Source organism: Oncorhynchus masou, chromosome 5, assembly GCF_036934945.1.
Source record: "Oncorhynchus masou masou isolate Uvic2021 chromosome 5, UVic_Omas_1.1, whole genome shotgun sequence".
Taxonomy (NCBI): Eukaryota; Metazoa; Chordata; class Actinopteri; order Salmoniformes; family Salmonidae; genus Oncorhynchus; species Oncorhynchus masou.
Genome location: NC_088216.1, coordinates 2,037,126 through 2,059,429, shown reverse-complemented (window position 1 = coordinate 2,059,429; position 22,304 = coordinate 2,037,126). Strand labels below are relative to the sequence as shown.

The 22,304-nt window shown below is 42.5% G+C and overlaps 1 protein-coding gene and 1 pseudogene across 1 annotated transcript in view; both read right to left on the bottom strand.

Annotated features, from left to right (window-relative positions):
• Positions 1-22,304, bottom strand: part of LOC135530887 (caskin-1-like) — a 144,721-nt gene that overhangs the window by 94,653 nt on the left and 27,764 nt on the right. The window contains 3 exon segments of the mRNA XM_064959064.1: positions 6,627-6,772; positions 8,580-8,677; positions 13,800-13,851. Of these exon segments, the coding sequence (XP_064815136.1) occupies positions 6,627-6,772; positions 8,580-8,677; positions 13,800-13,851 (296 nt within the window).
• On the bottom strand, positions 12,356-13,775 carry LOC135530358 (uncharacterized; annotated as a pseudogene).

Genomic DNA, 22,304 nt, shown 5'->3' with positions numbered 1-22,304 from the left:
TACTAACCTCGCCTTCTGGATGATAGAGGGGTGAACAGGAAGTGGCTCGGGTGGTTGTTGTCCTTGATCATCTTTATGGACTTCCTGTAACATCGGGTGGTGTAGGTGTCCTGGAGGGCAGGTAGTTTGCCCCCGGTGATGCGTTGTGCAGACCTCACTACCCTCTGGAGAGCCTTACGGTTGAGGGCGGAGCAGTTGCCGTACCAGGCGGTGTCTACAGCCCGCCAGGATGCTCTTGATTGTGCATCTGTAGAAGTTTGTGAGTACTTTTGGTGACAAGCCGAATTTCTTCAGCCTCCTGAGGTTCTTCACGATGCTGTCTGTGTGAGTGGACCAATTCAGTTTGTCTGTGATGTGTATGCCGAGGAACTTAAAACTTACTACCCTCTCCACTACTGTTCCATTGATGTGGATAGGGGGGTGTTCCCTCTGCTGTTTCCTGAAGTCCACAATCATCTCCTTAGTTTTGTTGACGTTGAGTGTGAGGTTATTTTCCTGCCACCACACTCCGAGGGCCCTCACCTCCTCCCTGTAGGCCATCTCGTCGTTGTTGGTAATCAAGCCTACCACTGTCGTCCGCAAACTTGATGATTGAGTTGGAGGTGTGTGTGGCCACGCAGTCGTGGGTAAACAGGGAGTACAGGAGAGGGCTCAGAACACACCCTTGTGGGGCCCCAGTGTTGAGGATCAGCGGGGTGGAGATGTTGTTGCCTACCCTCACCACCTGGGGGTGGCCCGTCAGGAAGTCCAGTACCCAGTTGCACAGGGCGGGGTCGAGACCCAGGGTCTCGAGCTTGATGAGGAGCATGGAGGGTACTATGGTGTTAAATGCCGAGCTGTAGTCGATGAACAGCATTCTCACATAGGTATTCCTCTTGTCCAGATGGGTTAGGGCAGTGTGCAGTGTGGTTGAGATTGCATCGTCTGTGGACCTATTTGGGCGGTAAGCAAATTGGAATGGGTCTAGGGTGTCAGGTAGGGTGGAGGTGATATGGTCCTTGACTAGTCTCTCAGAGCACTTCATGATGACGGAAGTGAGTGCTACGGGGCGGTAGTCGTTTAGCTCAGTTACCTTAGCTTTATTGGGAACAGGAACAATGGTGGCCCTCTTGAAGCATGTGGGAACAGCAGACTGGTATAGGGATTGATTGAATATGTCCGTAAACACACCAGCCAGCTGGTCTGTGCATGCTCTGAGGGCGCAGCTGGGGATGCCGTCCGGGCCTGCAGCCTTGTGAGGGTTAACACGCTTAAATGTTTTACTCACCTCGGCTGCAGTGAAGGAGAGTCCGCATGTTTTCGTTGCAGGCCGTGTCAGTGGCACTGTATTGTCCTCAAAGCGGGCAACAAAGTTATTTAGTCTGCCTGGGAGCAAGACATCCTGGTCCATGACGTGGCTGGTTTTCTTTTTGTAATCCGTAATTGACTGTAGACCCTGCCACATACCTCTTGTGACTGAGCCGTTGAATTGAGATTCTACTTTGTCTCTATACTGACGCTTAGCTTGTTTGATTGCCATGCTGAGGGAATAGCTGCACTGTTTGTATTCGGTCATGTTTCCGGTCACCTTGCCCTGATTAAAAGCAGTGGTTCGCGCTTTCAGTTTCACGCGAATGCTGCCATCAATCCACGGTTTCTGGTTTGGGAATGTTTTAATCGTTGCTATGGGAACGACATCTTCAACGCACGTTCTAATGAACTCGCACAAAGAATCAGCGTATTCGTCAATGTTGTTATTTGACGCAATACGAAACATGTCCCAGTCCACGTGATGGAAGCAGTCTTGGAGTGTGGAATCAGATTGGTCGGACCAGCGTTGGACAGACCTCAGCGTGGGAGCTTCTTTTTTTAGTTTCTGTCTGTAGGCAGGGATCAACAAAATGGAGTCGTGGTCAGCTTTTCCGAAAGGAGGGCGGGGCAGGGCCTTATATGCGTCGCGGAAGTTAGAATAGCAATGATCCAAGGTTTTGCCAGCCCTGGTTGCGCAATCGATATGCTGATACAATTTAGGGAGTCTTGTTTTCAGATTAGCCTTGTTAAAATCCCCAGCTACCATGAATGCAGCCTCAGGATGTATGGATTCCAGTTTGCAAAGAGTCAAATAAAGTTTGTTCAGAGTCATCGATGTGTCTGCTTGGGGGGAATATATACGGCTGTGATTATAATCGAAGAGAATTCCCTTGGTAGATAATGCGGTCGACACTTGATTGTGAGGAATTCTAAATCAGGTGAACAGAAGGATTTGAGTTCCTGTATGTTTTTGTGATCACACCACGTCTCGTTAGCCATAAAGCATACGCCCCCGCCCTTCTTCTTACCAGAAAGATGTTTGTTTCTGTCGGCGCGATGCGTGGAGAAACCCGCTGGCTGCACCGACTCCGATAGCGTCTCTCCAGTGAGCCATGTTTCCGTGAAGCAAAGAACGTTACAGTCTCTGATGTCCCCCTGGAATGCTACCATTGCTCGGATTTCATCAACCTTGTTGTCAAGAGACCGGACATTGGCGAGAAGTATACTAGGTAGTGGTGCACGATGTGCCCGTCTCCGGAGTCTGACCAGAAGACCGCCTCGTTTCCCTCTTTTACGAAGTTGTTTTTTTGGGTCACCGGCTGGGATCCATTCCGTTGTCCTGGGTGAAAGGCAGAACACAGGATCCGCTTCGCAAAAGTCATATTCTTGGTCGTACTGATGGTGAGTTGACGCTGCTCTTATATTCAATAGTTCTTCTCGACTGTATGTAATGAAACCTAAGATGACCTGGGGTACTAATGTAAGAAATAACACGTAAAAAAACAAAAAACTGCATAGTTTCCTAGGAACGCGAAGCGAGGCGGCCATCTCTGTCGGCGCTGAAAGTTTAGTGAGCCTACAGTATTTTATTAGATAGCTACAGTAGTTTACTAGATAACTACAGTAGTTTACTAGATAGTTACAGTAGTTTACTAGATAGTTACAGTAGTTTATTAGATACCTACAGTAGTTTACTAGATAGCTACAGTAGTTTACTAGATACCTACAGTAGTTTACTAGATACCTACAGTAGTTTACTAGATACCTACAGTAGTTTACTAGATAGTTACAGTAGTTTACTAGATACCTACAGTAGTTTATTAGATACCTACAGTAGTTTACTAGATAGCTACAGTAGTTACCTATATAGCTACAGTAGTTTATTAGATACCTACAGTAGTTTATTAAATAGCTACAGTAGTTACCTATATAGCTACAGTAGTTTATTAGATAGCTACAGTAGTTTATTAGATACCTATAGTAGTTTACTAGATACCTACAGTAGTTTATTAGATAGCTACAGTAGTTTACTAGATAGCTACATTAGTTTACTAGATTGCTACAGTAGTTTACTAGATAGTTACAGTAGTTTATTAGATACCTAGAGTAGTTTATTAGATAGCTACAGTAGTTTACTAGATAGTTACAGTAGTTTATTAGATAGTTACAGTAGTTTATTAGATACCTACAGTAGTTTATTAGATAGCTACAGTAGTTTACTAGATAGCTACAGTAGTTTACTAGATAGCTACAGTAGTTTACTAGATAGTTACAGTAGTTTATTAGATACCTACAGTAGTTTATTAGATAGCTACAGTAGTTTACTAGATAGTTACAGTAGTTTATTAGATAGTTACAGTAGTTTATTAGATACCTACAGTAGTTTATTAGATAGCTACAGTAGTTTACTAGATAGCTATAGTAGTTGTTCAATATCAACTGAAGTCGATAGCAAGTTTACTAGATAGCTACAGTAGCTTACCACAGCTACAGTACTTTACCAGATACCTACAGTAGTTTACTAGATAGCTACAGTAGTTACCTATATAGCTACAGTAGTTTACTAGATACCTACAGTAGTTTATTAGATAGCTACAGTAGTTTATTAGATACCTACAGTAGTTTATTAGATAGTTACAGTAGTTTATTAGATAGCTACAGTAGTTTATTAGATAGCTACGGTAGTTTACTAGATAGCTACAGTAGTTTATTAAATAGCTACAGTAGTTTACTAGACAGTTACAGTAGTTTATAAGATACCTACAGTAGTTCATTAGATAGTTACAGTAGTTTACTAGATAACTACAGTAGTTTACTAGATAATTACAGTAGTTTACTAGATACCTACAGTAGTTTACTAGATAGCTACAGTAGTTTACTAGATAGCTACAGTAGTTTATTAGATAGCTACAGTAGTTTACTAGATAGCTACAGTAGTTTACTAGATACCTAAAGTAGTTTACTAGATACCTACAGTAGTTTACTATATACCTACAGTAGTTTATTAGATACCTACAGTAGTTTATTAGATAGCTACAGTAGTTTATTAGATAGTTACAGTAGTTTATTAGATAGCTACAGTAGTTTACTAGATACCTACAGTAGTTTACTAGATAGCTACAGTAGTTTACTAGATACCTACAGTAGTTTACTAGATACCTACAGTAGTTTATTAGATACATACAGTAGTTTACTAGATAGCTACAGTAGTTTACTAGATAGCTACAGTAGTTTATTAGATACCTACAGTAGTTTACTAGATAGTTACAGTAGTTTACTAGATACCTACAGTAGTTTACTAGATACCTACAGTAGTTTACTAGATAGTTACAGTAGTTTATTAGATAGCTACAGTAGTTTATTAGATACCTACAGTAGTTTACTAGATACCTACAGTAGTTTACTAGATAGTTACAGTAGTTTATTAGATAGCTACAGTAGTTTACTAGATACCTACAGTAGTTTATTAGATAGCTACAGTAGTTTACTAGATAGCTACAGTAGTTTATTAGATACCTACAGTAGTTTACTAGATACCTACAGTAGTTTATTAGATAGCTACAGTAGTTTACTAGATAGCTACAGTAGTTTACTAGATACCTAAAGTAGTTTACTAGATACCTACAGTAGTTTACTAGATAGTTACAGTAGTTTACTAGATAGTTACAGTAGTTTACTAGATAGTTACAGTAGTTTATTAGATACCTACAGTAGTTTACTAGATAGCTACAGTAGTTTACTAGATACCTACAGTAGTTTACTAGATACCTACAGTAGTTTACTAGATACCTACAGTAGTTTACTAGATAGTTACAGTAGTTTATTAGATACCTACAGTAGTTTACTAGATAGTTACAGTAGTTTATTAGATAGTTACAGTAGTTTATTAGATACCTACAGTAGTTTATTAGATAGCTACAGTAGTTTACTAGATAGCTACAGTAGTTTACTAGATACCTAAAGTAGTTTACTAGATACCTACAGTAGTTTACTAGATAGTTACAGTAGTTTACTAGATAGTTACAGTAGTTTACTAGATAGTTACAGTAGTTTATTAGATAGCTACAGTAGTTTACTAGATACCTACAGTAGTTTATTAGATAGCTACAGTAGTTTACTAGATAGCTACAGTAGTTTATTAGATACCTACAGTAGTTTACTAGATACCTACAGTAGTTTATTAGATAGCTACAGTAGTTTACTAGATAGCTACAGTAGTTTACTAGATACCTAAAGTAGTTTACTAGATACCTACAGTAGTTTACTAGATAGTTACAGTAGTTTACTAGATAGTTACAGTAGTTTACTAGATAGTTACAGTAGTTTATTAGATACCTACAGTAGTTTACTAGATAGCTACAGTAGTTTACTAGATACCTACAGTAGTTTACTAGATACCTACAGTAGTTTACTAGATACCTACAGTAGTTTACTAGATAGTTACAGTAGTTTATTAGATACCTACAGTAGTTTACTAGATAGTTACAGTAGTTTATTAGATAGTTACAGTAGTTTATTAGATACCTACAGTAGTTTATTAGATAGCTACAGTAGTTTATTAGATAGCTACAGTAGTTTACTAGATATCTACAGTAGTTTACTAGATAGCTACAGTAGTTTACTAGATAGCTACAGTAGTTTACTAGATAGCTACAGTAGTTTATTAGATACAGTAGTTTATTAGATACCTACAGTAGTTTACTAGATAGTTACAGTAGTTTATTAGATACCTACAGTAGTTTATTAGATACCTACAGTAGTTTACTAGATAGTTACAGTAGTTTATTAGATACCTACAGTAGTTTATTAGATACCTACAGTAGTTTACTAGATACCTACAGTAGTTTACCAGATACCTACAGTAGTTTACTAGATAGCTACAGTAGTTTATTAGATACCTACAGTAGTTGCCATGATAACCGAACCATCAGTCCTAGCTTGCTTTTATGAAAATCGAATTCAACAACGCCAATGATGTTTTCAATTCGCCGTTGGCTTTCAAAAGCAGCTGTAGCATAGAACATGTGATAACGAACAGTGGCCTCTGAATTCTACCGCGCTGATCGACTGAGTGTTATAGGGATAAGTATGTTACAGTCGTTGGCAGACCAGAACACAGTGGACCTCGACCAGAACCGTGAGGAACACCACATTTGTGCGTGTCATTGTGTTTGTGTGTCGTTGTGTGTGTGTGTCGTTGTGTGTGTCGTTGTGTGTGTGTCGTTGTGTGTGTCATTGTGTTTGTGTGTCGTTGTGTGTGTGTAGTTGTGTGTGTGTCGTGTGTGTGTCGTTGTGTGTGTCATTGTGTTTGTGTGTCGTTGTGTGTGTGGCGTTACCCCGTCGTAATGTCCGTGCTGTGCTGATAGGTGCAGTGGGATCTGGCCCTCGTCTGATTGAATGTTGACCGATGATCCCGCCTTCAGGAGCATTTTCATTGGCTCAGTCTTCCCCTGCCACGCCGCGTAGTGCAGTGGACGCATACCTACGGCAACCACAGAGGAACACACAGAATCAGACTACGACCCACAACACATCAGAGGAACACACAGAATCAGACTACGACCCACAACACATCAGAGGTACACACAGAATCTACGACCCACAACACACCAGAGGAACACACAGAATCAGACTACGACCCACAACACATCAGAGGAACACACAGAATCTACGACCCACAACACATCAGAGGAACACACAGAATCTACGACCCACAACACATCAGAGGTAAACACAGAATCAGACTACGACCCACAACACATCAGAGGAACACACAGAATCTACGACCCACAACACACCAGAGGAACACACAGAATCAGACTACGACCCACAACACACCAGAGGAACACACAGAATCTACGACCCACAACACATCAGAGGAACACACAGAATCTACGACCCACAACACATCAGAGGAACACACAGAATCTACGACCCACAACACATCAGAGGTACACACAGAATCGGACTACGACCCACAACACATCAGAGGTAAACACAGAATCAGACTACGACCCACAACACATCAGAGGAACACACAGAATCAGACTACGACCCACAACACATCAGAGGAACACACAGAATCAGACTACGACCCACAACACACCAGAGGAACACACAGAATCAAACTACGACCCACAACACATCAGAGGAACACACAGAATCTACGACCCACAACACATCAGAGGAACACACAGAATCTACGACCCACAACACATCAGAGGTACACACAGAATCAGACTACGACCCACAACACATCAGAGGAACACACAGAATCAGACTACGACCCACAACACATCAGAGGAACACACAGAATCAGACTACGACCCACAACACATCAGAGGAACACACAAAATCAGACTACGACCCACAACACATCAGAGGAACACACAGAATCAGACTACGACCCACAACACATCAGAGGAACACACAGAATCAGACTACGACCCACAACACATCAGAGGAACACACAGAATCTACGACCCACAACACATCAGAGGTACACACAGAATCAGACTACGACCCACAACACATCAGAGGAACACACAGAATCAGACTACGACCCACAACACATCAGAGGAACACACAGAATCAGACTACGACCCACAACACATCAGAGGTAAACACAGAATCAGACTACGACCCACAACACATCAGAGGTAAACACAGAATCAGACTACGACCCACAACACATCAGAGGAACACACAGAATCTACGACCCACAACACATCAGAGGAACACACAGAATCTACGACCCTCAACACATCAGAGGAACACACAGAATCTACGACCCACAACACATCAGAGGAACACACAGAATCTACGACCCACAACACATCAGAGGAACACACAGAATCTACGACCCACAACACATCAGAGGAACACACAGAATCTACGACCCACAACACATCAGAGGAACACACAGAATCAGACTACGACCCACAACACATCAGAGGAACACACAGAATCAGACTACGACCCACAACACATCAGAGGAACACACAGAATCAGACTACGACCCACAACACATCAGAGGTAAACACAGAATCAGACTACGACCCACAACACACCAGAGGAACACACAGAATCAGACTACGACCCACAACACATCAGAGGAACACACAGAATCTACGACCCACAACACATCAGAGGAACACACAGAATCTACGACCCACAACACACCAGAGGAACACACAGAATCAGACTACGACCCACAACACACCAGAGAGAAGACGGAGAGAGAGAGAGAAAGAGAGTGTGTGTGTGTGTGTGTGCGAAGGGAGTGTTACCGTTCTGGTCCTTAATGTCCACTGTGGCCTGAGCCTCCAACAGCAGAGAGATCAGCTCCTTGTTGCCGCTCAGAGCAGCATGGTGCAGAGGAGACAACCTACACACACACACACACACACACACACACACACACACACACACACACACACACACACACACACACACACACACACACACACACACACACACACACACACACACGGTGGGTCTGTAATCATAGTGATTAAACCTATAGTTCTAGGGGTTCTGTAACCATAGTGATTAAACCTATAGTTCTAGTGGGTCTGTAACCATAGTGATTAAACCTATAGTTCTAGTGGGTCTGTAACCATAGTGATTAAACCTATAGTTCTAGTGGGTCTGTAACCATAGTGATTAAACCTATAGTTCTAGTGGGTCTGTAACCATAGTGATTAAACCTATAGTTCTACTGGGGTCTGAAACCGTAGTGATTAAACCTATAGTTCTTTTGGGTCTGTAACCATAGTGATTAAACCTATTGTTCTAGTGGGTCTGTAACCATAGTGAATCAACCTATAGCTCTAGTGTGTCTGTAACCATAGTGATTAAACCTATAGTTCTAGTGGGTCTGTAACCATAGTGTTCAAACCTATTGTTCTAGTGGGTCTGTAACCATAGTGATTAAACCTATAGTTCTAGTGGGTCTGTAACCATAGTGATTAAATCTATAGTTCTAGGGGGCCTGTAACTATAGTGATGAAATCTATAGTTCTAGGGGGTCTGTAACCATAGTGATTAAATCTATAGTTCTAGGGGGTCTGTATCCACAGTGAATAAATCTATAGTTCTAGTGGATCTGTAACCATAGTGATTAAATCTATAGTTCTAGGGGGTCTGTCTTTCCTCCCCCTCCTTGTATGTTTAGTGGTAGCACCTGTTTATGTTTAATTCGTTTGTCTTTATTAGACAGCCGGCCCACCTGGTTGTTGTGCGGGATTATTTCAGTGTAACCTTCGGCTCTGTTGTAGAGGTACGTGTTAGTGCCTGGTCATGATTTGTTCCGTTGTACATTTTGACTCCCTGTGTTTGGGAGCGTAACTATTGTGAGCACCCTGTGGTGCGTTGGTGCTATTAAAGACGCACAGCATTGAACTCTCTGTCTCCTGCATTTGACTCCACACCCATGACACCCGGAGCATTACATAGTGATTAAATCTATAGTTCTAGGGGGTCTGTATCCATAGTGAATAAATCTATAGTTCTAGGGGGTCTGTATCCATAGTGATTAAACCTATAGTTCTAGGGGGTCTGTATCCATAGTGAATAAATCTATAGTTCTAGGGGGTCTGTATCCATAGTGATTAAACCTATAGTTCTAGGGGGGCTGTATCCATTAATCCACCATCCCTCATCTCTTTACTGTGTAACTTCATCCCTTCTCACTGTGTGTGTGTGTGTGTGTGTGTGTGTGTGTGTGTGTGTGTGTGTGTGTGTGTGTGTGTGTGTGTGTGTGTGTGTGTGTGTGTGTGTGTGTGTGTGTGTGTGTGTGTGTGTGTGTGTGTGTGTGTGTGTGTGTGTGTGTGTGTGTGTGTGTGTGTGTGTGTGTGAGGTGACCTAGATCCCATAATAAGACACCTCTTCCCTGGAGCCTCTAACCCTTTCTCTATCTCTTCATCTATCCCTATCGCTCTATCCTCCTCTTCGTCCCTCTCTCTCTCCTTTTCTCTCACTTTCTCTCCTTTTCTCTGTCTCTCTCTCCTTTTCTCCCTCTCTCTCTCCTTTTCTCTCTCTCTCTCTCCTTTTCTCTCTCTTCTTTTCTCTCTCTCCTTTTCTCTCTCTCCTGTTCTCTCTCTTCTTTTCTCTCTCTCCTTTTCTCTCCTTTTCTCTCTCTCCTTTTCTCTACTTTTCTCTCTCTCCTTTTCTCTAATTTCCCCTCCTTTTCTCTCCCTGTTTCTCTGTTTCTCTCTCATTGATGTTAAAGTATATGTATATATACACTGCTCAAAAAAATTAAGGGAACACTAAATTAACACATCCTAGATCTGAATGAATGAAATATTCTTATTAAATACTTTTTTCTTTACATAGTTGAATGTGCTGACAACAAAATCACACAAAAATGATCAATGGAAATCAAATTTATCAACCCATGGAGGTCTGGATTTGGAGTCACTCAAAATTAAAGTGGAAAACCACACTACAGGCTGATCAAACTTTGATGTAATGTCCTTAAAACAAGTCAAAATGAGGCTCAGTAGTGTGTGTGGCCCCCACGTGCCTGTATGACCTCCCTACAACGCCTGGGCATGCTCCTGATGAGGTGGCGGATGGTCTCCTGAGGGATCTCCTCCCAGACCTGGACTAAAGCATCCGCCAACTCCTGGACAGTCTGTGGTGCAACGTGGCGTTGGTGGATGGAGCGAGACATGATGTCCCAGATGTGCTCAATTGGATTCAGGTCTGGGGAACGGGCGGGCCAGTCCATAGCATCAATGCCTTCCTCTTGCAGGAACTGCTGACACACTCCAGCCACATGAGGTCTAGCATTGTCTTGCATTAGGAGGAACCCAGGGCCAACCGCACCAGCATATGGTATCGCAAGGGGTCTGAGGATCTCATCTCGGTACCTAATGGCAGTCAGGCTACCTCTGGCGAGCACATGGAGGGCTGTGCGGCCCCCCAAAGAAATGCCACCCCACACCATGACTGACCCAAATGCCAAACGTCCTGCACGGTGTTGGGCTGTAAGCACAACCCCCATCTGTGGACGTCGGGCTCTCATACCACCCTCATGGAGTCTGTTTCTTTCCGTTTGAGCAGACACATGCACATTTGTGGCCTGCTGGAGGTCATTTTGCAGGGCTCTGGCAGTGCTCCTCCTGCTCCTCCTTGCACAAAGGCGGAGGTAGCGGTCCTGCTGCTGGGTTGTTGATTCCTAAGTGGACAGTTTGATTTCACAGAAGTGTGATTGACTTGGAGTTACATTGTGTTGTTTAAGTGCCCCTTTATTTTTGAGCAGTGTATATATGGAAAATATATATAGGTTCTTAAAATGAACCAGCAGGAAAACTCTGTATATAGACTGTGTTTATAGACTGTGTGTATAGACTGTCTTTATAGACTGTGTTTACAGACTGTGTGTATAGACTGTGTGTATAGATTGGGTTTATAGACTGGGTTTATAAACTGTGTTTATAGACCGTGTTTATAGACCGTGTGTATAGACGGTGTTTATAGACTGTGTTTATAGACTGTGTTTATAGACTGTGTGTATAGACTGTGTGTATAGACTGTGTTTATAGACAGTGTTTATAGACAGTGTTTATAGACAGTGTTTATAGACTGTGTGTATAGACTGTGTTTATAGACTGGGTTTATAGACTGGGTTTATAGACTGGGTTTATAGACTGGGTTTATAGACTGGGTTTATACACTGTTAATAGACTGTCTTTATAGACTGGGTTTATATACTGTGTTTATAGACTGTGTTTATAGACTGTAGGACCCATAACTTACAACATAGACCTACTGTAGGACCACTAACTTACAACACAGACCTACTGTAGGACCCATAACAATAACATAGACCTACTGTAGGACCCATAACGATAACATAGACCTACTGTAGGACCCATAACGATAACATAGACCTACTGTAGGACCCATAACTTCACCTAACAATTACATAGACCTACTGTAGGACCCATAACGATAACATAGACCTACTGTAGGACCCATAACGATAACATAGACCTACTGTAGGACCCATAACTTCACCTAACAACAACATAGACCTACTGTAGAACCCATGACTTCACCTAACAATAACATGTGTATAGACTATGATTATAGACGGTGTATAGACGGTGTGTGTAGAATGTGTGTATAGACTGTGTGTATACACCGTGTGTATAGACTGTGTATAGACTGTGTGTATACACCGTGTGTATAGACTGTCTATAGGCTGTGTTTATAGACTGTTTATGTAGACTGTGTGTAAAGACTGTGTGTAAAGACTGTGTGTATAGACTGTGTATAGACTGTGTGTATAGACCGTGTGTATAGACACTGTGTATAGACTCTATAGACTGTGTGTATAGACTGTGTGTATAGACTGTGTTAATAGACTGTGTAAAAGATGTGTCTATAGACTGTTTACATAGACTGTGTCAATAGACTGTTTACATAGACTGTGTGTAATGACTGTCTATAGACTGTGTTTATAGACTGTCTATAGACTGTGCTTATAGACTGTATATAGACTGTGTATATAGACTGTGCAGACTGTGTATAGTCTGTGTGTATAGACTGTGTGTATAGACTGTGTGTATAGACTGTGTATAGACTGTGTGTATAGACTGTGTGTATAGACCGTGTGTATAGACTGTATATAGACTGTGTTTATAGACTGTGTATAGACTGTGTATATAGACTGTGTGTATAGACTGTGTATAGACTGTGTTAATAGACTGTGTGTATAGACTGTGTGTATAGACTGTATATAGACTGTGTTTATAGACTGTGTATAGACTGTGTGTATAGACTGTGTGTATAGACCGTGTGTATAGACTGTGTGTATAGACAGTGTTAATAGACTGTGTATAAGATGTGTCTATAGACTGTTTACATAGACTGTGTGTATAGACTGTGTGTATAGACTGTCTATAGACTGTGTGTATAGACTGTATATAGACTGTGTTTATAGACTGTGTATAGACTGTGTGTATAGACTGTGTTAATAGACTGTGTGTATAGACTGTATATAGACTGTGTTTATAGACTGTGTATAGACTGTGTGTATAGACCGTGTGTACAGACTGTGTTAATAGACTGTGTATAAGATGTGTCTATAGACTGTTTACATAGACTGTGTGTATAGGCTTTGTATAGACAGTGTGTATAGACTGTGTATAGATGGTGTATAGACAGTGTGTATAGACAGTGTGTATAAACTGTGTATAGACATTGTGTATAGACTGTGTATAGACAGTGTGTATAGACTGTGTATAGACATTGTGTATAGACTGTGTATAGACTGTGTATATAGACTGTGTATAGATGGTGTATAGACAGTGTGTATAGACAGTGTGTATAGACAGTGTGTATAGACTGTGTATAGACATTGTGTATAGACAGTGTGTATAGACTGTGTATAGACATTGTGTATAGGCTGTGTATAGACAGTGTGTATAGACAGTGTGTATAGACTGTGTAAAGACTGTGTATAGACAGTGTGTATAGACTGTGATGTCACTCACCCGTCTGTGTCCTGGAAGTTAACATTGACCCTCTTGGCTGTTCCCAGCAACTCTGAAACACACATAGATAGAGACATCAGTGTGTGTGGTACCATGGATCACAGGAAAATGAGAATAAAGACTAAATCAAGCAGAATTAACACCCAGGAACACCCCTGTCCACCCCCTGTCCACACAGGAACACCCCCTGTCCACCCCTTGTCCACCCAGGAACACCCCCTGTCCACCCAGGAACACCCCCTGTCCACCCCCTGTCCACCCAGGAACACCCCCTGTCCACCCCCTGTCCACCCAGGAACACCCCCTGTCCACCCCCTGTCCACCCAGGAACACCCCCTGTCCACCCCCTGTCCACCCAGGAACACCCCCTGTCCTCCCAGGAACACCCCCTGTCCTCCCCCTGTCCACCCAGGAACACCCCCTGTCCACCCCCTGTCCACCCCCTGTCCACCCCCTGTCCACCCAGGAACACCCCCTGTCCACCCCCTGTCCACCCAGGAACACCCCCTGTCCACTCAGGAACACCCCCTGTCCACCCCCTGTCCACTCAGGAACACCCCCTGTCCACCCCCTGTCCACTCAGGAACACCCCCTGTCCACCCAGGAACAACCCCTGTCCACCCCCTGTCCACCCAGGAACACCCCCTGTCCACTCAGGAACACCCCCTGTCCACCCCCTGTCCACTCAGGAACACCCCCTGTCCACCCCCTGTCCACCCTGGAACACCCCCTGTCCACCCAGGAACACCCCCTGTCCTCCCCCTGTCCACCCAGGAACACCCCCTGTCCACCCAGGAACACCCCCTGTCCACCCAGGAACACCCCCTGTCCTCCCCCTGTCCACCCCCTGTCCTCCCCCTGTCCACCCCCTGTCCACCCCCTGTCCACCCCCTGTCCACCCCCTGTCCACTCAGGAACACCCCCTGTCCTCCCCCTGTCCACCCCCTGTCCACTCAGGAACACCCCCTGTCCACCCCCGGTCCACCCCCTGTCCACCCCCTGTCCACCCCTGTCCACCCCCTGTCCACCCAGGAACACCCCCTGTCCAACCCCTGTCCTCCCAGGAACACCCCCTGTCCACCCCCTGTCCTCCCCCTGTCCACCCAGGAACACCCCCTGTCCACCCCCTGTCCTCCCAGGAACACCCCCTGTCCACCCATTGTCCTCCCCCTGTCCACCCAGAGACATACCCCAAGCGACTTACAGCTGTAATCGCAGCAAAAGGTGGCGCTACAAAGTATTAACTTAAGGGGGCTGAATAATTTTGCACGCCCAATTTTTCATTTTTTTATTTGTTAAAAAAGTTTGAAATATCCAATAAATGTCGTTCCAATTCATGATTGTGTCCCACTTGTTGTTGATTCTTCACAAAAAAATACAGTTTTATATCTTTATGTTTGAAGCCAGAAATGTGTCAAAAGGTCGCAAAGTTCAAGGGGGCCGAATACATACTGTATCACTGTCCCCTATCTACATACATACTGTATCACTGTCCCCTATCTACATACATACTGTATCACTGTCCCCTATCTACATACATACTGTATCACTGTCCACTATCTACATACATACTGTATCACTGTCCCCTATCTACATACATACTGTATCACTGTCCCCTATCTACATACATACTGTATCACTGTCCCCTATCTACATACATACTGTATCACTGTCCCCTATCTACATACATACTGTATCACTGTCCCCTAACGACATACATACTGTATCACTGTCCCCTATCTACATACATACTGTATCACTGTCCCCTATCTACATACATACTGTATCACTGTCCCCTATCTACATACATACTGTATCACTGTCCCCTATCTACATACATACTGTATCACTGTCCCCTATCTACATACATACTGTATCACTGTCCCCTATCTACATACATACTGTATCACTGTCCACTATCTACATACATACTGTATCACTGTCCCCTATCTACATACATACTGTATCACTGTCCCCTATCTACATACACACTGTATCACTGTCCCCTATCTACATACTGTATCACTGTCCCCTATCTACATACATACTGTCCCCTATCTACATACATACTGTATCACTGTATCACTGTCCCCTATCTACATACATACTGTATCACTGTCCCCTATCTACATACATACTGTATCACTGTCCCCTATCTACATACATACTGTATCACTGTCCCCTATCTACATACATACTGTATCACTGTCCCCTATCTACATACATACTGTATCACTGTCCCCTATCTACATACATACTGTATCACTGTCTCCTATCTACATACATACTGTCCCCTATCTACATACATACTGTACCACTGTCCCCTATCTACATACATACTGTATCACTGTCCCCTATCTACATACATACTGTCCCCTATCTACATACATACTGTCCCCTATCTACATACATACTGTATCACTGTCTCCTATCTACATACATACTGTATCACTGTCCCCTATCTACATACATACTGTATCACTGTCCCCTATCTACATACATACTGTATCACTGTCCCCTATCTACATACATACTGTATCACTGTCCCCTATCTACATACATACTGTATCACTGTCCCCTATCTACATACATACTGTATCACTGTCCCCTAGCTACAAACATACTGTATCACTGTCCCCTATCTACATACATACTGTATCACTGTCCCCTATCTACATACATACTGTCCCCTATCTACATACATACTGTATCACTGTCTCCTATCTACATACATACTGTATCACTGTCCCCTATCTACATACACACTGTATCACTGTCCCCTATCTACATACATACTGTATCACTGTCCCCTATCTACATACATACTGTATCACTGTCCCCTATCTACATATATACTGTATCACTGTCCCCTATCTACATACATACTGTCCCCTATCTACAAACATACTGTATCACTGTCCCCTATCTACAAACATACTGTATCACTGTCCCCTATCTACATATATACTGTATCACTGTCCCCTATCTACATACATACTGTATCACTGTCCCCTATCTACATACATACTGTATCACTGTCCCCTATCTACATACATACTGTATCACTGTATCACTGTCCCCTATCTACATACATACTATATCACTGTCCCCTATCTACATACATACTGTATCACTGTATCACTGTCCCCTATCTACATACATACTGTATCACTGTATCACTGTCCCCTATCTACATACATACTATATCACTGTCCCCTATCTACATACATACTGTATCACTGTATCACTGTCTCCGATCTACATAAATACTGTATCACTGTCCCCTATCTACATACATACTGTATCATTGTCCCCTATCTACATACATACTGTCCCCTATCTACATACATACTGTATCACTGTCCCCTATCTACATACATACTGTCTCCTATCTACATACATACTGTATCACTGTCCCCTATCTACATACATACTATATCACTGTCCCCGATCTACATACACACTGTATCACTGTCCCCTATCTACATACATACTGTATCACTGTCCCCTATCTACATACATACTGTATCACTGTCCCCTAACGACATACATACTGTATCACTGTCCCCTATCTACATACATACTGTCCACTATCTACATACATACTGTATCACTGTCCCCTATCTACATACATACTGTATCACTGTATCACTGTCTCCGATCTACATAAATACTGTATCACTGTCCCCTATCTACATACATACTGTATCACTGTATCACTGTCTCCGATCTACATAAATACTGTATCACTGTCCCCTATCTACATACATACTGTATCATTGTCCCCTATCTACATACATACTGTCCCCTATCTACATACATACTGTATCACTGTCCCCTATCTACATACATACTGTCTCCTATCTACATACATACTGTATCACTGTCTCCTATCTACATACATACTGTCTCCTATCTACATACATACTGTATCACTGTCCCCTATCTACATACATACTGTATCACTGTCCCCTATCTACATACATACTGTATCACTGTCTCCTATCTACATACATACTGTATCATTGTCCCCTATCTACATACATACTGTATCACTGTCCCCTATCTACATACATACTGTATCACTGTCCCTTATCTACATACATACTGTATCACTGTCTCCTATCTACATACATACTGTATCACTGTCCCCTATCTACATACATACTGTCTCCTATCTACATACATACTGTATCACTGTCCCCTATCTACATACATACTGTATCACTGTCCCCTATCTACATACATACTGTATCACTGTCCCCTATCTACATACATACTGTATCATTGTCCCCTATCTACATACATACTGTATCACTGTCCCCTATCTACATACACACTGTATCACTGTCTCCTATCTACATACATACTGTATCACTGTCTCCTATCTACATACATACTGTATCACTGTCCCCTATCTACATACATACTATATCACTGTCCCCTATCTACATACATACTGTATCACTGTCTCCTATCTACATACATACTGTATCACTGTCCCCTATCTACATACATACTGTATCACTGTCCCCTATCTACATATATACTGTATCACTGTCCCCTATCTACATACATACTGTATCACTGTCTCCTATCTACATACATACTGTATCACTGTCCCCTATCTACATACATACTGTATCACTGTCCCCTATCTACATCCATACTGTATCACTTTCCCCTATCTACATACATACTGTCCCCTATCTACATACATACTGTATCACTGTCCCCTATCTACATACATACTGTATCACTGTCCCCTATCTACATACATACTGTATCACTGTCCCCTATCTACATACATACTGTCCCCTATCTACATACATACTGTATCACTGTCCCCTATCTACATACATACTGTATCACTGTATCACTGTCCCCTATCTACATACATACTGTCCCCTATCTACATACATACTGTATCATTGTCCCCTATCTACATACATACTGTATCACTGTCCCCTATCTACATACATACTGTATCACTGTCCCCTATCTACATACACACTGTATCACTGTCCCCTATCTACATACATACTGTATCACTGTCCCCTATCTACATACATACTGTATCACTGTCCCCTATCTACATATATACTGTATCACTGTCCCCTATCTACATACATACTGTCCCCTATCTACAAACATACTGTATCACTGTCCCCTATCTACATACATACTGTCCCCTATCTACAAACATACTGTATCACTGTCCCCTATCTACATATATACTGTATCATTGTCCCCTATCTACATACATACTGTATCACTGTCTCCTATCTACATACATACTGTATCACTGTCCCCTATCTACATACATACTGTGTCCTATCTACATACATACTGTATCACTGTCCACTATCTACATACATACTGTATCATTGTCCCCTATCTACATACATACTGTATCACTGTCCCCTATCTACATACATACTGTATCACTGTCCACTATCTACATACATACTGTATCATTGTCCCCTATCTACATACATACTGTCCCCTATCTACATATATACTGTATCACTGTCCACTATCTACATACATACTGTATCACTGTCCCCTATCTACATACATACTGTCCCCTATCTACATACATACTGTATCACTGTCCCCTATCTACATACATACTGTATCACTGTCCACTATCTATCTGGTTCTCTCTCTCTACTAGGGTTCTCTCTCTAATAGGGTTAGGGTTCTCTCTCTCTACTAGGATTAGGGTTCTCTCTCTACTAGGGTTAATGTTCTCTCCCTACTAGGATTAGGGTTCTCTCTCTACTAGGGTTAGGGTTCTCTCCCTACTAGGATTAGGGTTCTCTCTCTACTAGGGTTAGGGGTCTCACTCTCTCTACTAGGATTAGGGTTATCTCTCTACTAGGGTTAGGGTTCTCTCTTTCTCTCTCTCTAATAGGGTTAGGGTTCCCTCTCTACGAGGGTTAGGGTTCTCTTTCTCTACTCTACCTCTCTGAGCCCCGCCCACTATTTCTTGCTGCTCAACCAATCGGACACCCTGATGTTAGAGGCTAAATGTCCCCAGCCACACTATAGACCTGTGTGTAGGTGTGTGTGTAGGTGTGTGTGTAGGTGTGTGTGTAGAACCAGATTTTTCTCTGAATTATTAAACACCCCATACAGGTTCCACTGCAGGAAAACACACACACACACACACACACACACACACACACACACACACACACACACACACACACACACACACTTCTGACCATCACCACATGTCTCTCTCTCCTTCCCTCTGTCTCCATCCCTCCCTCCCGTCCTCTATGTATGTGCTCAGTGGTGTGAAAGACAGAACTGATATTTCCCGGCGTTTGAGGAGAAACTGGCTGGAATGTCCATAGTACGGTTATGGCCTATCTCATAGACATAGCAGAGGAGATGAGGAGGAGAGGAAGGGAGAGGAGAGGAGGAGGAGAGGAAGGGAGAGGAGTGGTGTGGAGAGGAGGATAACGGGAGCTAGCGAACCAAAGTGAACCAAACTCGCTAGCTAGCTAACCAAACTTGCTAACAAGTTAACATTAACCCTGAATCCTAACCAGCTAGCTAGGTAACTAAACTATCTAGCCAGCTAACCCTAACCAGCTAGCAAGCTAACCTTAACCCTGAATCCTAACCAGCTAGCTAGCTAACTAAACTATCTAGCCAGCTAACCCTAACCAGCTAGCAAGCTAACCTTAACCCTGAATCCTAACCAGCTAGCTTGGTAACCTTGTTAACCCTCAACTCTAATCATATGGCTATTAGCTATCTACTAACCCAAAACCCTAACCAGCTAACCAGCTAGCCACTAACCCTAAACCCTAACCAGCTAGCTACTAACCCAAAACCCTAACCAGCTAGCTACTAACCCTAAACCCGAACCAGCTAGCCAGTTAGCTACTAACCCTAACCAGCTAGCCAGTTAGCTACTAACCCTAAACCCTAACCAGCTAGCCAGTTAGCTCCTAACCCTAACCAGCTAGCCAGTTAGCTACTAACCCTAACCAGCTAGCTACTAACCCAAAACCCTAACCAGCTAGCCAGTTAGCTACTAACCCTAACCAGCTAGCCAGCTAGCTCCTAACCCTAACCAGCTAGCCAGTTAGCTACTAACCCTAACCAGCTAGCCAGCTAGCTACTAACCCTAACCAGCTAGCCAGTTAGCTACTAACCAGCTAGCCAGCTAGCTACTAACCCTAACCAGCTAGCCAGTTAGCTACTAACCAGCTAGCTACTAAACAGCTAACCAGCTAGCTACTAACCCTAACCAGCTAGCTACTAACCAGCTAACCAGCTAGCTACTAACCCTAACCAGCTAGCCAGCTAGCTACTAACCAGCTAACCAGCTAGCTACTAACCCTAACCAGCTAACCAGCTAGCTACTAACCCTAAACCCCTTTCACGCTAGCAGTCAGGTTCGGGTCTGACTGCATGCTGCGTCTGTTCTGTTGCAGACAACCAGAAGCTGTAATGATGCAGAGGAGGAGGACTCAATCACACATCAACACCCAGAGACATGACATTAGATGGGAGGAGAGGAACAGAGAGAGAGAGAGAGAGAGACAACCAGAAGCTGTAATGATGCTCTCACAGAGGAGGAGGACTCAATCACACATCAACACCCAGAGACATGACATTAGATGGGAGGAGAGGAACAGAGAGAGAGAGAGAGAGTATATTTATTTTTACCTTTATTTAACTAGGCAAGTCAGTTAAGAACAAATTCTTATTAAATTAGAGGAAGAGAGAGACTTCCAAATGTATGACCATATTAGAGACAAACATATTTCCCTCAGATTACACAGACCCACAAAGAATTCCAAAACAAATACAATTTTGATAAACTCCCATATCTACTGGGTGAAATACCACCGTCTGCCATCACAGCAGCAAGATGTGTGACCTGCTGCCACAAGAAAATCAAATCAAATCAAATTTGTCACATACACATGGTTAGCATATGTTAATGTTAGTGTAGCGAAATGCTTGTGCTTCCAGTTCCGACAATGCAGTAATAACCAACAAGTAATCTAACTAACAATTCCTAAACTACTGTCTTATATACAGTGTAAGGGGATAAAGAATATGTACATAAAGATATATGAATGAGTGATGGTACAGAGCAGCATAGGCAAGATACAGTAGATGGTATCGAGTACAGTATATACATATGAGATGAGTATGTAAACAAAGTGGCATAGTTAAAGTGGCTAGTGATACATGTTTTACATAAAGATGCAGTAGATGATAGAGTACAGTATATACGTATACATATGAGATGAATAATGTAGGGTATGTAAACATTATATTAGGTAGCATTGTTTAAAGTGGCTAGGGCAACCAGTGAAGAACAAACACCATTGTAAATACAACCCATATTTATGCTTATTTATTTTCCCTTTTGTACTTTAACTATTTGCACCTCGTTACATATAGTATATAGACATAATATGACATTTGCAATGGCTTTATTGAAACTTTTAGTGTAATGTTTACTGTTCA